The following is a 16,078-nucleotide window of genomic DNA, read 5'->3' on the forward strand; positions in this document are numbered from 1 at the left end:
TTCTCTGCAGTTTCCCACTGTAAAGGGTTACTCGGGAATTTTTTTGTTTGAATACAGCTATAAAGGTTCGTGTTCGTGCCAAGGGATGTTGAAAAATCGGGAATAATCCGACAGGATGTGATGGGTATATTTATGGTGGTCTGGTGAGAAAATGGTATTGCATTGACATTAGAAGATTGTTTTGTAGGTAGAAAAAAAAAAGAGGAATAAATGAATGGATATGATAGGAATGAGAACAGGATTTTTTTATATAAACAGTGACTAGTGCAGCATCAAAAGTGTGGTCGGCATTTTATTTTTTTGTTATGGATACAAGATCAAGGCTCATGGAAGAGCTGGAACATAGAACAGATCAGGATGCAACAGAACAAAAGGAAAAATAGAAAGAGAAATGAAATACCAACAGCAGGGTTGAGGGACAAAATAGAGGGAGGCTTAGACAAACAATGGGTGTGGGGAAGAATCAGGGGTAGGAGAGGGTGTATAGGGTGGACAAGATGGATACAGAAGCAAACTCTTAGGAGAGTAAAAATTGGAAAGTTGGAAGGATTTGAGGTTGGGGTAGAAAAGATAATTGTTTTGGATTGGGGATGATCTGAGATGGTGGTGAACAGCTGTCTTGAAGACCTGAAGGTAACAAAGAGATTGAAAAGGATGTGGAAGTTGGTTCCACAGGCTTGAGAAAAGAGAAAATGAGTGGAGGTGTGAAGTGATTCTGGATTTTTGGAGTTTGATCAGAATAAGGTTGTGGGCAAACCATGCGCACCCTGCAGAAACCTGGTGGGGGTGGGGTGGTGGACAGAGCACGGAAAGAGCGGAGGTGCAAGACCAGAAAGGTGGCGGTAGAAAAGAGAGATCACCGACGTGTCTGCAATGGGAAAATGTCTGCGATGAAAGCATTACAGGATTGCTAAGATTATAGATTCCTCACTTGATATCAAAAAGCTGATAGGGTCATCCTTTGGATGTGGGGGGGCTTGGTTGGGAGTAAGGGGTGCCATAATGTAAACTGTGGGGAAATGTTAATTTTTTGGGGGAAATTAGCATTATTAAAAATAGTGGATCCCATCAATGGTAAAATGAATAAAATTGATGAAATACTTGTTGTGGTGTTGGCCGTTAGGGAATAAGCCTGTAACAGTTGGAGGAAGCTGTGTATATTACAATGTGCAAGAAGCAATGATGAAATGTTTAAAACACCTCAAGGTATAATTAAAAGGTCCTAATTTGCATCAAATTAATTTTACACATTGTCTGGAAGTGTGGGTGGTATTGCTGGCATGTTGTTGGATTTCTTTCATCAGCAAAAGTGCGCATTACATGAAACGCATATTACGCTTAATAACCCAGCCATGTGAAAAAAATCTGCTTGTCCTTTTTTGCCTCGCCTGTTTGTCACTTTTATCTCCTTGGTCTCTGAGAATGTGGCTGAGGTTTAAAGCATTATCTCTTTAGAGCAAAAAAAACAAACAAACAAACAAACAAAAAAGCACAGGTCTATCTGACAAAGAGCTAATGCTCCATCATCATCCACACTTTGTTTACCATAGTGGTAAACATGTTCTGAAATATGTTTCAGAATTATTTTATTAACATGATTCGAAACTTCCCTTGGAGAGTGGCTGTTTCGCAAGCAATGCCTTTCATAATTAAAGTTTGAAGATGGGTGCAGCTGAGGTTGGAACTCACCCAGCTGAGCGAAGTTTAGTCTGGTCAGGATCCAGTTTGAACCAGTGCCGTATGCACGATTTGACGTACCGCAAAGTTTTTGAGCGGAGAGGTTTTACGAGCCACCTGGATCCAGGCGTATTGATGATCTTTGCTGCTCAATATTTGTTAATCCTTTCCTGTTTTCACCCACAGAATCAGTCGAGTGAGTAATAACAATTCTCATGATTTAACGTTTGCCATTCTTTTGCGATGTGAATTGTTATTTTCCCTGTTTTGGATTGTGATTGCGGCTTGGTCAAACATGGAGTGGTTTGTTTGTTTTGTGTTTGCATTAACGGAAGATGTTGTAATATCCCATCTCTGTGCCTGTGTGTGACATATATTTGTATAATGGTTGACACGCGCTGGTGAAATTGGAGCTATCATTCTCTCCAAGCTACGCTTTAACATAAACAATAAAAGGAGCAATTAAAGATGGCAGATCCTCGCCAGGACTTGTTTTATGCAGTGTTTGTATTGTGTATTTTGTGTGGTATTTGTTTACTGGTGTGGTACGCAATTAATAAGAGACATAACCAGAATTGCCACTTTATAACCGCTGACAGTGATGACCGGGTACCAAGACGTCCCACTTTGATGCAACCCCATTTTGATCGGACACTCGACGCTGACCCATGACATTTATTATTATTCAATTTAATTCAGAATGGGATTTAAATAAATTTACTTCAAATCTAATGTAAGACCAAATAGGTACAGTACTGCATTGGCATCATCAGAAGGAACCCAAACAAGCAAAAAGTAAAGATGAAGTCATCAGGAAGAACTTGGATAGGATTCGGGTTTCAGCTGCTACTCCTCTACCTTCAGAGCCATCCAGGCGCTGCCAAGTGAGACATAAAAAAAAAATCAAAAAGAATGCAGATGAAAAAAATTTAAATATTTCTGGCGTCCGATCAGGTTGAAACTTAATATAAAAACTATATTCCCCATCCATACTCGATCATAATTGTGATGTTTCACATCGATCGATGAAGCAGTTCAAGAGATAATTTTTTTAAAAGATTTTCCCTCAATCCAATATGGCTGCCAGACAATGTGACCTATCAATTACTCGTGAATACCCTGGTATCCCCAAGCCTTGGGGAACATTTGTGTGAAGTTTCTCTTCGATCTATCCAGCTGTTCTGGAAAATATTTTTTTATAGGTTTTAGAGTAAATCCAATATGGCTGCTAAATCATGTGACCTACGATGTCATATGTGTGAACGTTTTGTTCCTCTTATTTATCCCAAGATGACCCTCAAAATGTTTATACTGATTGGATATAGCATTCTCTGAATGCAATTATGACGTCTTAACGAAGGCATCTATGACATCATAAAAAAAAAAAATCACACTTATTCCCCATGATGAATACTTACCATGTGCCAAGTTTCAACTTTTTTCCTTGATGCGGAGATACAGAGGTGCAAAGTTTTTTCTTTTTTCCAACATGGCTGCCACAGCACATGCCTTATGATGTCATAATTATCATCATAACATTTGACATGAGTAGTTACTCCTGTGATGAAAATTTCATGTCAATCTGACAAGCTGTTGCAGAGAAAAATACTCATGTTCTGTGCGGACAAACAAACAAGTGGACACAAATGCAATCCCCTATCACTGGCAAGGGTAACCAGTACATATTGCAATCAGCTTTTACTTGGTGAAATCCATTGTTTATCTTGTCCACCGACACAGACCAACACCAGTCTTCGCAGAGACTAATCCATCCATCCATTATGCTTCAGTCACATTTGGCTCGGCAGCCATAGGGTCTAAAAAATCTGCGGCCACTAGCAATTATAGGGCGGTCGCATTATTTCCACGGTCACACAATGTGGCAGTCACATATGTTTTTATTTTTCGGGTAGCCGCACGGGGTATTTAGAAGTTGTGGAGACCGAAAACGTGGGGGTGCCGTACGGTCTTTGATTTGATGTCGCACGGTGACCTTAGGGCGTCCCTGCGGCGGCCATAGAATTTTCAAGGCAGACGCAAGGTGCCCGGAAGGCGACCGCAGGGGGGCCCTAAGGCGAACGTGGAAATAGTGCGGCCGCCGTAATTTTTTGGGGGTTGGCAAATTCATTTTTCATTGATAAGAGCCTACGGAAAACGCACGAATAATGCAAGCCCACCGTACGCCCTACGTACGGTCGACGTGGAACACATCTACGTCATGGCTACGGCTTGTCGAATTGCTACGGCCAACCTAGAAATTAAAAAAGTTATAACTCCGCGCTTTAATTCCACGGAGACCCCTACGGCCTGTAAAAGATAGCCATATTGCGTAGGGCCACCCTGAGACCACCTCAGCAACTCTGCGGCTGCCGCACGTTTCTGTCAATTCAGGGCGGGTACGGCCGCCGTATCCTAGCCATAGAGCAAATGTGACTCATGCTTTAGGACCATACTTTGTGCAGATCATTGGTGCTGCCGAAGCAGTCTCCTGGGTTATTGGGCACAATCCTGGATGGGTCGTCACTTCGACGCAGGATACCAGCAAGCTGGTACTCATTTTTGCCGACCTCAGAAGGATGACAGGCTGAGTCAAGCCCACCTGGTGTTAATTCAACAGCCAAGCAGGAGTTGAATTCAGGACTCCAGGATCCCAAGCCCACCACTCGAGCCATCAAGGCAACACCAGGCATATGCAGAGACTAATATTATGTTGTAACTCTCAGAACATACCTCAGTTAGAAAAATCATTCAAGAAAACTTGGTTCACTGTTTGTCCATTACTAACAAATTTGCGGTGCGCTCGTCCGTAATGGTTAACAACAAATTGAAAGATTTCAAACATGATATCTGCAAATACACTTTCTTTGGTGGTATGGATTAACATGAACTCTACCACGACAAGAGCGCATTTTTGTCAAGTCTTGTGTATCACGTATTTCTTCACCAATCCATTCAAGCTTAAAATAAAACGTCATACTCATTGCTCATTCACAAAATCATCATGAAACCCACGGATCTTTCAAATATGCCAATTTTAAACCAATTTGTTACTTGGGAGAGATCATTGTGGTTTTGTTACATCTTAATAAAGGGTAGGTTATTACATGCCACTATCCATCCAAATTCTACATTCCTCCCAAATCTACAGGTTCACTATATCAGTGACAAAGCTGCACCTCAGTCACCATTCAACCAACAGACTAAATGTGTAATCAACTCGTGTTCAAACATGCATTTTAATGTGGACACATCACAAACAGGAATAATAAGGCTCGACTACATTGATCACGTGCGATTGGCAGGAGCAATCAATTGTCTCTCACCTAATCAATAACCCTCAGCTGCCACTAAAATTTTCCAGTTGTAAAGAAAATTGGCCATCAAGTCCCTAACGGCTCCGTAACAACAAGCTCAAAGTTCTGCAAACGACTCAACTGCCGCACCGGTTGAATCGCTTGTTGGCAAATCGTGAGCAATAGCATTGAACAATTAACATTAACCGACGAATCCACAAGTACAACCGTATCACATACAGCATGGGAGCAGGACAGCCTCCTCACATTATATTTTGTTCCAGATGTGGGCTGACGGGTTAATTGGGAATAAATTATAATAGTTATTTCATAATATGTGTCAGAATAAATGTATTCTAATTTCTTCTGATAGGAAGTAACCGCAAGCTGGAGCTACTGTGCTATGTGGAGGGGAAAGTGCAATTGGCGGAGATCATGGAGGAGGAGGTGCAGACAGCATTGAAGAGGATGAAGAAGGGAAGAGCACCAGGCATTGATGAGGTGTGTACAGAGATAATAATTGCAGTGGGAGAAGTCGGGGTCAGTTTTTTTTTTTTGTATACATTGTCCAAGTTCGTATGAGAGCTAACACACAATGCACAAGGGGGGCAGGAGGCAAGAGGGGCGGGAGAGGGAAGGACAAAACAGTGGGGAACAGAGACTTTCGGAGATTTGTGGAAGGGAGAGGGATGGGGCAGGGTACACAAGGAAAAAAAGATGGACACGGCAGGGACTTTCTGGAAGGAAAGCAGGGAATTTGAAGGAGGTGAGTTTGGGGTGGATTAACGGGGGTAGTAAAGATCATGGATTCGGATGGGGGAAGATAAGAGGTGGTGGTGAACAGCTGTTTTGAAGACCTGGAGAGAAGAGTGGGATTGAAGAGTGCGAGGGAGTTTGTTCCAGAGGTGGGAAAAAAGAGGAATGAAAGAGTGAAGGTGAGCAGTGATTCTTCATTTTGGTAGTTTTACCAGAAGGGGGATGGCAAACCTTGAGCGCCCTGTGGAAATATGGGAGGGCGGGCAAGAAGGAGATGGTAGAAGACAGAAAGTCCACCGACCTGCCTGCGGTAAGAGAGTGAGGGGCCCAAAGACTCAGCCTCACCTGGTCTTGTGCCCTCTGCTCTTTTTGTGCTTTATCACCCCCACTCCCATCCCCAGGTTTCTGCAGGGCTCACACAGTCCACCATCAACCCGCTTCTGGTGAAACAACCTAAATCCAGGAACACTGCTCACCTCCACTCATTTGTTACTCTTTTTTCCCACCTGTAGAATCAACTTCCACATCCTCTGCAACCTCATTCTTCCCTCTCGGTCTTCAAAACAGCTGATCACCACCATCTCAGATCGTCCCCAATCCAAAATCATGATCCTTTCTACCCTCTTTAACCCCACCCAAATCCCTCCTCCTTCCCATTTTCCAGTTTTCCTTCCTTCGCGTTTCCTTCTGGAGTTTCCTTGTCCACCCCATGCATCTTCTGCGTCAATCTTGTACCTGTTTTGCATCCTGTTATTGTTTGTTCTGTCCTCCACTGTTCAGCGTACAAGCTCTGCCACGAACCTCGACTATGTATACAAAAAGGGCAAGATGATGCCAGCTTGAGCTCCTTCTGTGTCTGTGTGCCCAAAGTGCTATCTCTGGCTCTGGTGCGCTCGGGTAAATGGAACTCACTCAAACCACATTGCTGGCGCTCGCTCCCACTCCTGATGAGTTTGTCCTCCCACTGGACCATCTCACAGCCTGCTGTATCCTACATTATCCCCATGTCACTTACCTGGTTCTTTTTTCATATGGTGATTTGACTGTGGCACCCTAAAAAATTAGATTTGTAATTGCTTAAGATATTTGTTACATTGGGAATTCGTACCATTTTTGTTCATCTCATCCCAGTCTATAACTTATTCATGAAATTATTAATTACTTTGAGCAGTCTGTCTACGTATCATCTTTTATAGCCTTGTCTCATTACATTTGGACTGGTTTGAGTACCCCTGGAAGATTAAATGGTGGGGTTTTTTGGGGTTGGGGGGGGGGAGCGAGGGGGGTTGCATACAGAGTTGAGGCTCGTGGAAGAGCTGGAGTACAGAATGGATGAGGATGCAACAGAAAAAAAGAAACAGCAGAAAGTGAAGGGGGAAAATGCCAACAACAGGGTCAAAAGACAAAAATAGACAGATGGACAACAAGGGATGCACATAAGGATGAGGGGCAGAGGGGTAGATACGATGGCAACGGAAGCAATCTCAGGAAGGAAAAACTGCAAACGTGGAGGTGGGATCATTTAATGCGGTAGAAAAGAGAATTTCCTGAAAAGAGGATCATTTAATGCCCCTAGTTTGGGGTCCCCCTAATTCACGCACTTGCATGATATTAGATAATGCTTAACCACCGGCTGATGTTCCACTCACTGTAAGATCATGAGTGGAACAACTGCTTAGTTACTCCTTGGTGCTTTAGTTCAAGCATGTGTCAACGCCCTACCTCAATTGTGGTTTTGTGGAGTAGCGTGGGGCCATACACGTGAGATTTGGTGTCTAGGGATGGGATTCAGCAGCCATCAATCCAGGCCAAATTTTACATTTTTGTACATTTGGCCTGTTTTAAGTAATAAAACCGAGTTTTTCTTTGTACACTATTTGGCAATGGCTGAGAGAGATGTCCCGCATAGTGGTGAGCATGAGACGAGGTTGAGCAATGAGGTGAAGCTTAGCATAGGCACCTCTGCACCCCGAGTGTCACCGAAAGGAGCCCCGACTCTACAGATTGTTGAAAAACTGCTATCTTGTTTCTACTGTACATAACTGAGTTGACCTAGAATGGCACTCGGTAGAGCGGAAACCTCCACCAGGCTGAACTGTTTGTTTTATATCCCACCGATATGCTGGATCTGCATCCGGACCTTATCCATAATCTAATGGACTTGTTCCTTTCACCTACCCAATTCGCCCACCAAGGTTCGGCCGAATCTGTCCACAACTTTTTGAAATATCATGCTATATATAGTTGTTGACCCTATCTCTGGTAAAGAAACACTTTAAAAATTCCAGTATCTGCATTCAGATCTTCACCAGAATCTAATAAATTCATCCTTGTCACACACCCAACCTGTCCACCATGTTTCATCCGGATCCATCCATAAGTTTTTGAGAACATCGAGCTACATATCAATATTCTACTCAGACAAACAGACATAAAAAAGAAACAAATAAACAAGAAAGATGTCGTGCAGAGCACGATAATTGCAGAATCCAAATAGACAATAGTTGCCATGGAAACAGCAATTTGATAATTTGGAAAATTTGACCTATTATGTGTTTTACATGATGGAATGTTGTGCATAACAAGTTTGGTTGATATATTTTCTAACTGCCGCCAAGTTGGTGTTTTACAAGTTTTCGATGTCATTGACCTTGACCTTCGACTAATTTTGGCCAGATTGTATGTACCGTACATATACTACATATGCATACAAATAAACTGTGCAACTCAAAATCCTCATGTTGTGCAACATGTGCAAAGTAAAACGAGTGCTCATTTCCATCCCTAGGATGTCTAATAAATAAAGAAGATGAAAGCACACCTGATGCTAGGCTGAGGCTTCAGACTTTGGCATGCTCACAAGGCTGCACTGTCAACAGGAAACGTCCCAGAAGATAAAGCATATATGGTCACATTTGTATTTGTAATGTTTTAAAATAATGTTTTTTGTCTTGCTACGAAACATCATATCTTCCGATCTTCTTGAATAATTCAAATAAAACTTGAGGGGGAGCACTCAGTAGAGTGCAAAACCTCCGCCGCCAATACTGCTCGGTCACTCAAGTGAACCCGATATCCTATTCATTCAATTTGATGTCAACAGTGCTCACAGAGTTATAGTTTGCAACTTTCCCTTTTACTTTTAACTTTTACATACTCAATTCATTCGTCATAACTAGATTCCTTGAGACAGAAATTGATTTTACGTGGGTATATCCACCTGAAGTTCCAAAATCAGCCGCAATTATAATTTTGGCATGTTTTTTGTTGGAAATCACTTATAACATGAAGAAATGCAAAAAAGAAAATCGAAATTTTGTTGAAAAAAAAGTTGCAAAAATTTTTTTTTGGGGGGGGGGGGGGGTTGGAAATCACTTAAAACATGTAGAAATGCAAAAAAAAAAAAAATTAAAATATTTTTTCAAAATGGCCACCACAGCGGCCATATTGGATTTTAGACCAGGCCCAAAATATAATGGCATGATCCTTGGACCATCCCTAACCCCCCCCCCCAACCAAGTTTCGTCGAAATCCGTCGAGGAGTTTTTCCGTAATACTGTTCACAAACAAACAAACAAACAGAAAGGGGTGAAAGCAGTAACCTCCGATCTTCGATGGCGGAGGTTAATAATCCCATCCCGTCATTTTTATTATTGACTTTAATACTAGTTTGATTTCAATAATGGAGGCGAAATTGTTGTCAGACACACTTTCCTCTTTGCTATGTGGGACTTTTCCTTATGCCACAAACCAAGAGGAGCTGAACCTAAAAAGAAAAGAAAGAGAAATTTATTTTTTAAATTCCATTGTGCACTCTCTTTGCTTGGTACTCAGGTGGTTTACCATTGGGAGCCTTTTGATTATGATTGGTAACCCCCAAGTATTATTGCAGATGATCCTCAGAAAGAAGGTCAAACGGGGTGAAGTGGGTCTTATGTGACGAAGGGTTATAATGAGGGTATATAGGGTCTTCAGGTCCTAAAGGGTCTTTTAGGGTCTTAGAGATGTTCGGGATTTTAACCCAAGGATTCATGGATAAAAATCTAGACAAATTTGCATAAAACGGGTCCAATGGACCCGGGAACTGAAAAAAAAGTTAACTTGCAACAAAAATACATTGTTATTTCTATTTTTATTACCCTTGCAAGAGGAGAGGTATTGCATTTGGGTCCATTTGTCTGTTTGTTTGTTTGTTTGTCCGCACAAAACGTTAGTGTTTTTCTCTGCAACCGCCTGTCAGATCGACACAAAATTTTTTATCATAGGAGCGATGACTCATGTAGAATATTTTATTGATAATTATGATTTCATAGGTCACGTTGTGTGGCAGCCATGTTGGAAAAAGGGGAAAATTTTGGACCTCCATCTCTGAAACTGCACCAAGGAGAAAATTGTAACTTGGCATGTGGCAAGTACTCCATATGGGAAATAGGCATTATTTGTTTATGATGGCATAATTGTATACACAGAATGCTACATCCGATCAGTTTGAAATTTTTTGTGGTCGTCTTGGGATAAATTAGTCCACAGAAAAAAAAATTTTTGATGATGTCATCGGTCACATAGTTCAGCAACCATATTTTTGTTTAAAAAAAAGTAAAAATACAAATAAAAAAGCCTTCAAAATTGTTCTTCTCTTAAATGGCTGAACAGATTGAGGTGAAACTTTACAGGTATAACCACCTCTCCACAAGGAACAAAACGTTCACACCATTCACACCTATGAGGTCACATTATGGGATATACCTTCAAACCTTCACAAAACTTTCTTCTCCAGAATGGCTGGACAGATCAAGGGGAAACTTCACACCACACACATGTTCCCCAAGCCTTGGGGGCTACCAGGATGTTCATGAATAATTGAACGTCACATGGTCTGGTAGCCATATTGGATTGAGCGAAAATCTTCTTAAAAATTCTTTCTCTTGAACCGCTTTAATCGATCGACGTGAAACTTCACAATCATGATCTAATAGTGATGGGGAATACAGGTTTTTAATTTCAACCTGATCGGGTGCATGGTCAGGCAGCGAGAATATATATTTTCACTGGCCGGGGGTTGGGTGAGAAGACCACTAGGGGAGGGAGGGGGGGAAGCTATCTCGGGTTCCCACCAGACTCCTCGGAATTGTAAGCCGTCACACACAGATAATTCCGTGATGCGGCGGGTCGCTAACCGACGGTGAGCGCCAGTGACTCAACCACATGACTTAGGCAGTGTGACCACTCCTCATTTTCATAAATGCCAAGGTGAGCCAATGAAAAATGCCAAGAATTCACAAGGTTTCGGAAAAGCGATGATAATAGAAAACCTATACGCCAAGAAAACCTATAGAAAACCAAGACGCCAAGGTGAACAACGAATAGCCAGGATCTTGTGAAAAAAGCCAAGGAGTGGTCACACTGGACTTAGGGTCCCCCGTCTCGTTAATCCGGTTACCTAAAAATAACCACATGATCTAATTACCGCGGGACACGCCCTCCATACGCCTTGTCTGAACCGGATCACTTCACCGGATCAGATGCAGCCGAGCAACGCTGCCAAGGACGTACCAGCTAAAAGGAAATGTTCTTTGTTTGAGAAATGTTATGTATGTATGTATGTATGTATGTATATATGTATGTTGTCTCACTTGGAACTTCCTTATCATTACTGATTAGTCAACATGTCGAATAGTGTTTTTACCACGTTTGGTTAACCCTTTGCATGCTGCATTGTTTACAGCCGCGTGGCTCCTGTTGTTAATTAATTTTTTTCATGGGGTTGTGAATTTCACGTGGTATTTGCAAAAAAAACCTCCACAACTTGGGTGTCAAGTTAGATGAATAACCAGGAATAAAACAAAAAAAATTGTTTCAATTTCTTTTAAATCTTCTCGCAACTCTGCGACCGCAACACGCGAAGGGTTAAAAACAAACAAACAAACCCGCTATCGATTCCGACTAACCCGTTTTTTGTTGCCTTCAACTTGCAATGTATGGTGTTAGAGGTATCAACGGTCTTAAGAGTCTAAGCTCTAAGGGCTCTAAAGGTCTACAGATCTAAAAGGTATGTTCCAATAGTCTGTAATTAATAGAGATAATTAATTGATGCAGTTAATGTCCAATTAATGAGTAATTAATAGACAGACTCAAAGTCCAACCTTACGTTTAAACAGTACATAATTAATAGACATACTCACAGGGGACGACCAAGACTTCACCTTGACGAGGGTTCACCATACACTCATGTTTTTCAGTTTTATATACAGTGGGGTACGAACATGGATCGGCACGCCGTACGCTTGCCTCTCCCCAGTCGTTGCATGCAGAGATTTATTACACCAATCATTACAGAAACATTTCTGTTGTACAAATTTAGTTGTAATATTGGTGATATATTTATTTGAAATTTAAATAAATATGTGTGTGTGTGTGTGTGTGTGTGTGTGTGTGTGTGTGTGTGTGTGTGTGTGTGTGTGTGTGAGAGTGTGTTTGTGTGTTTGTGTGTGTGTTTGTGTGTTTTTGTGTGTGTTTGTGTGTGTGTTTGTGTGTGTGTGTGTTTGTGTGTGTGTTTGTGTGTGTGTGTTTGTGTGTGTTTGTGTGTGTGTGTGCGTGTGTGTTTGTGTGTGTGTTTGTGTGTGTTTGTGTGTGTTTGTGTGAGTTTGTGTGTGTGTTTGTGTGTGTGTGTGTGTGTGTGTGTGTGTGTGTGTGTGTGTGTGTGTGTGTGTGTGTGTGTTTGTGTGTGTGTGTGTGTGTGTGTGTGTGTGTTTGTGACTGTGTGTGTTGTTCATAAAGCATAACATATTCTCTCTGCTAACTCCCCTACAATCACCAATCACTAATTCTCATTCTCATTCTCTCTCTTTGTCCCATCCTTGACCCCCCCCCTCCCAATACAGTGCAGCACCCTCCTCCCACATATCCTCTCTCACTCTCCTCTCTCTCTGTCTGTCTCTGTCTCTGGACATATCCGGACGGTGGTAACGTTTGGGCAGGGTTTGTCTCCGGACATGTTCAGGCAGGGTTTGTCCCTGGATGTGTCCTGGCAGTGTTTATGTCCCGACGGGAGTTTGTCTCTGGACGTGTCCAAGCAGTGTTTGTCTCCAGCCAGCTTGGCTCCGGACGTGTCCGGGGGGCGGTATTTATTTCTGGACGGAGTTTGTCTGCGGACCGTGTTTATTTCATGACCAGTAGAAAATTGATTTCAGGCATCATTTTGTTTCCATCTTCACTGTTATTCTATGCAGAATAATTTTGATGAAACAGGATGAATAATAATTAACGCTCCATCACATGTTTGTCTTCCCTTCCTCTCACCTCACACTGTCTTCCCTTCCCCCACGGCTCTTCACTCTCCCCACTCTCTCTCTCCCCCACCCCTCTCTCACTCTTCCCCCATTTTTTTTCTCCCTTCCCCCTTTAGTATTACCGGCAGTGAATCGACAGGGAGCAAGATATTTCAAATTTTTTTTTTTGCTCGTAGCAACATATTTCAAAATGTTGTGGACGGATTCGGATGAAACTTGGTTGAGTGGTTGGTGTGTCACGGGGAAAAAAGCAAAAGGCTTCAAATGCATCACTACCTCGCCGAAGTGGTGAAGTTTCGTGAAAGTTCCTGTGAGAGGTGAGTAAACACGAGGTGAGGAAAGTGTGAGCTAGACACCAAACCGTAATCATGAAGATTGTAATCACCACTGTGAGAAGTGTGGTGAGGAAAGTGTGAGCTTGAAACCAAACCGTAATCATGAAGATTGTAATCACCACTGTGAGAAGTGTGGTGAGGAAAGTGTGAGCTAGACACCAAACCGTAATCATGAAGATTGTAATCACCACTGTGAGAAGTGTGGTGAGGAAAGTGTGAGCTTGACACCAAACCGTAATCATGAATATTGTAATCACCGCTGTGAGAAGTGAGGAAACATGAGGTGAGGAAAGTGTGAGCTTGAAACCAAACCGTAATCATGAAGATTGTAATCACCGCTGTGAGGAGTGTGGTGAGGAAAGTGTGAGCTTGACACCAAACCGTAATCATGAATATTGTAATCACCGCTGTGAGAAGTGAGGAAACATGAGGTGAGGAAAGTGTGAGCTAGACACCAAACCGTAATCATGAAGATTGTAATCACCACTGTGAGAAGTGTGGTGAGGAAAGTGTGAGCTTGAAACCAAACCGTAATCATGAAGATTGTAATCACCACTGTGAGAAGTGTGGTGAGGAAAGTGTGAGCTTGACACCAAACCGTAATCATGAATATTGTAATCACCGCTGTGAGAAGTGAGGAAACATGAGGTGAGGAAAGTGTGAGCTTGAAACCAAACCGTAATCATGAAGATTGTAATCACCGCTGTGAGGAGTGTGGTGAGGAAAGTGTGAGCTTGACACCAAACCGTAATCATGAATATTGTAATCACCGCTGTGAGAAGTGAGGAAACATGAGGTGAGGAAAGTGTGAGCTAGACACCAAACCGTAATCATGAAGATTGTAATCACCACTGTGAGAAGTGTGGTGAGGAAAGTGTGAGCTTGAAACCAAACCGTAATCATGAAGATTGTAATCACCACTGTGAGAAGTGTGGTGAGGAAAGTGTGAGCTTGACACCAAACCGTAATCACGAATATTGTAATCACCGCTGTGAGAAGTGAGGAAACATGAGGTGAGGAAAGTGTGAGCTAGACACCAAACCGTAATCATGAATATTGTAATCACCACTGTGAGAAGTGTGGTGAGGAAACATGAGGTTAGGAAAGAGTGTGATTTGCTGTACCACCTTGATGGACCATTGTTTGCTGGTGTTGTAGATGCGAGAACAATAGACATGGATAACGATGCTGGAAAAAACAGACATACCCAATTGGTCAGTGCCGCTACCAATGTACGAGTGAATATTGCTGACATAGCTACAGCCACACAACCTCCATTTATTAGTCCCCAACCGATTTCACTGGAGCGGACTATAGGCTTGCTGTCTGTCCGTCCGTCCATACACGTCGATGTCAATGTTTTAGAGTTATGCCCTTTTTGGACTTGGAAAACATCACATCAGTGAGGGACATGTATTGCAACGTAATTCTTGTTCTTGTTGTTGTAGATTTTGGTGACAATCCATATCTGGCCTATCAGTGGGATACAAAACGTAAACTGTTCAGCCTGGTGGAGGTACGCACTCTACCGAGTGCCGTTATAGTTAGCATACTGAAATAAACAATTTGGTGTCTGGGTGTCTGTCTGTCTGTCTGTCTGTCTGTCTGAGGGCTGTTTGACCGTAATAAATTGGGTCATTACTTATACAATCTCAACTAAACTTGACAGAAGGTCTAAGGGTCACATGGTGAAGGTTGAAGCGACTTCATTTCCCCCCCCCCCTTCCCTAAGGGGGTGTTCCACTTTTGGTGAAGTCCGTGCTAAGTTGTATAAATTGTTACAACCGTATCTAGTCGAGAAATTGATTCAACAACGATTTATCCAGTTTCTGCAAACATCTCAAGCGACATTCGCGTACACAGCACAGCCAGCATCCAAGTTACTGCAAGAAATGACAATGAACAACCCTGGCAAAGCCACACCTCCCTCAACCTCCTCTACCTCTTCTCTACCCTCGTCTCCCATTTCCTTCCACCTCAATAATTATTCATGCAGCATTTCACTATTTTACGACAGCTAATGATGGCGTTTTCCCAAGGCCGCTTCCAGTAACAAAACAAATAACAGTACTAATGATAACAGCACAATATTAATGTTATTACAAAAAAAAATTAATACTAGTAATATCCCCTCTCCCCAAGGGTTTTTTTCCTCCTTGAACAAACGCAATGTTTACGTGTGTAAATAGCTTATCGTGGCGTTTCTGGGTGTAAATAGCTTATCGTGGCGTTTCTGGGTGTAAATAGCTTATCGTGGCATTTGTGGGTGTAAATAGCTTATCGTGGCGTTTCCTGGTGTAAATAGCTTATCGTGGCGTTTCCGGGTGTAAATAGCTTATCGTGGCGTTTCCGGGTGTAAATAGCTTATTGTGGCGTTTCCGGGTGTAAATAGCTTATCGTGGCGTTTCTGGGTGTAAATAGCTTATCGTGGCGTATCTGGGTGTAAATAGCTTATCGTGGCGTTTCTGGGTGTAAATAGCTTATCGTGGCGTTTCTGGGTGTAAATAGCTTATCGTGGCATTTCTGGGTGTAAATAGCTTATCGTGGCGTTTCTGGGTGTAAATAGCTTATCGTGGCGTTTCTGGGTGTAAATAGCTTATCGTGGCATTTGAGGGGCTTGAAAATGACGACGAGGAAGAGGCCGAACCGAAGCAAAAAAAATTTAGATCCTCATGGAGGATCTCTAAGTCTTACTCACGTTGTTGTTCTTGTGGACTTTTTTGTTTCA

At 42.3% G+C, this 16,078-nt stretch overlaps 1 protein-coding gene across 4 annotated transcripts; it reads left to right on the forward strand.

Moving 5' to 3' along the window:
• The first annotated feature begins 1,148 nt into the window (after window positions 1-1,148).
• On the forward strand, window positions 1,149-13,326 carry LOC147026561 (uncharacterized). Of its 4 annotated transcripts, none has more exons than XR_015058392.1 (3): window positions 1,149-1,873; window positions 5,344-5,471; window positions 13,132-13,326. XR_015058392.1 is itself a non-coding variant. In XM_085882106.1 (3 exons), the coding sequence occupies exons 1-3, from the start codon at window positions 1,663-1,665 to the stop codon at window positions 6,567-6,569; spliced, it is 402 nt and encodes a 133-aa protein (XP_085738232.1). In that variant the 5' UTR covers window positions 1,149-1,662; the 3' UTR covers window positions 6,570-7,137. The 4 variants fall into 4 exon arrangements, 1 of the variants encoding a protein (XP_085738232.1); XR_015058391.1 differs by lacking the exon at window positions 13,132-13,326 and adding an exon at window positions 6,239-7,137; XR_015058393.1 differs by lacking the exon at window positions 13,132-13,326 and adding an exon at window positions 6,597-7,137.
• The last annotated feature ends 2,752 nt before the right edge of the window (window positions 13,327-16,078 follow it).

This window comes from Eptatretus burgeri, chromosome 5 (genome assembly GCF_056783735.1).
Source record: "Eptatretus burgeri isolate ZD-2024b chromosome 5, Ebu_testis_v1, whole genome shotgun sequence".
Lineage (NCBI taxonomy): Eukaryota > Metazoa > Chordata > Myxini > Myxiniformes > Myxinidae > Eptatretus > Eptatretus burgeri.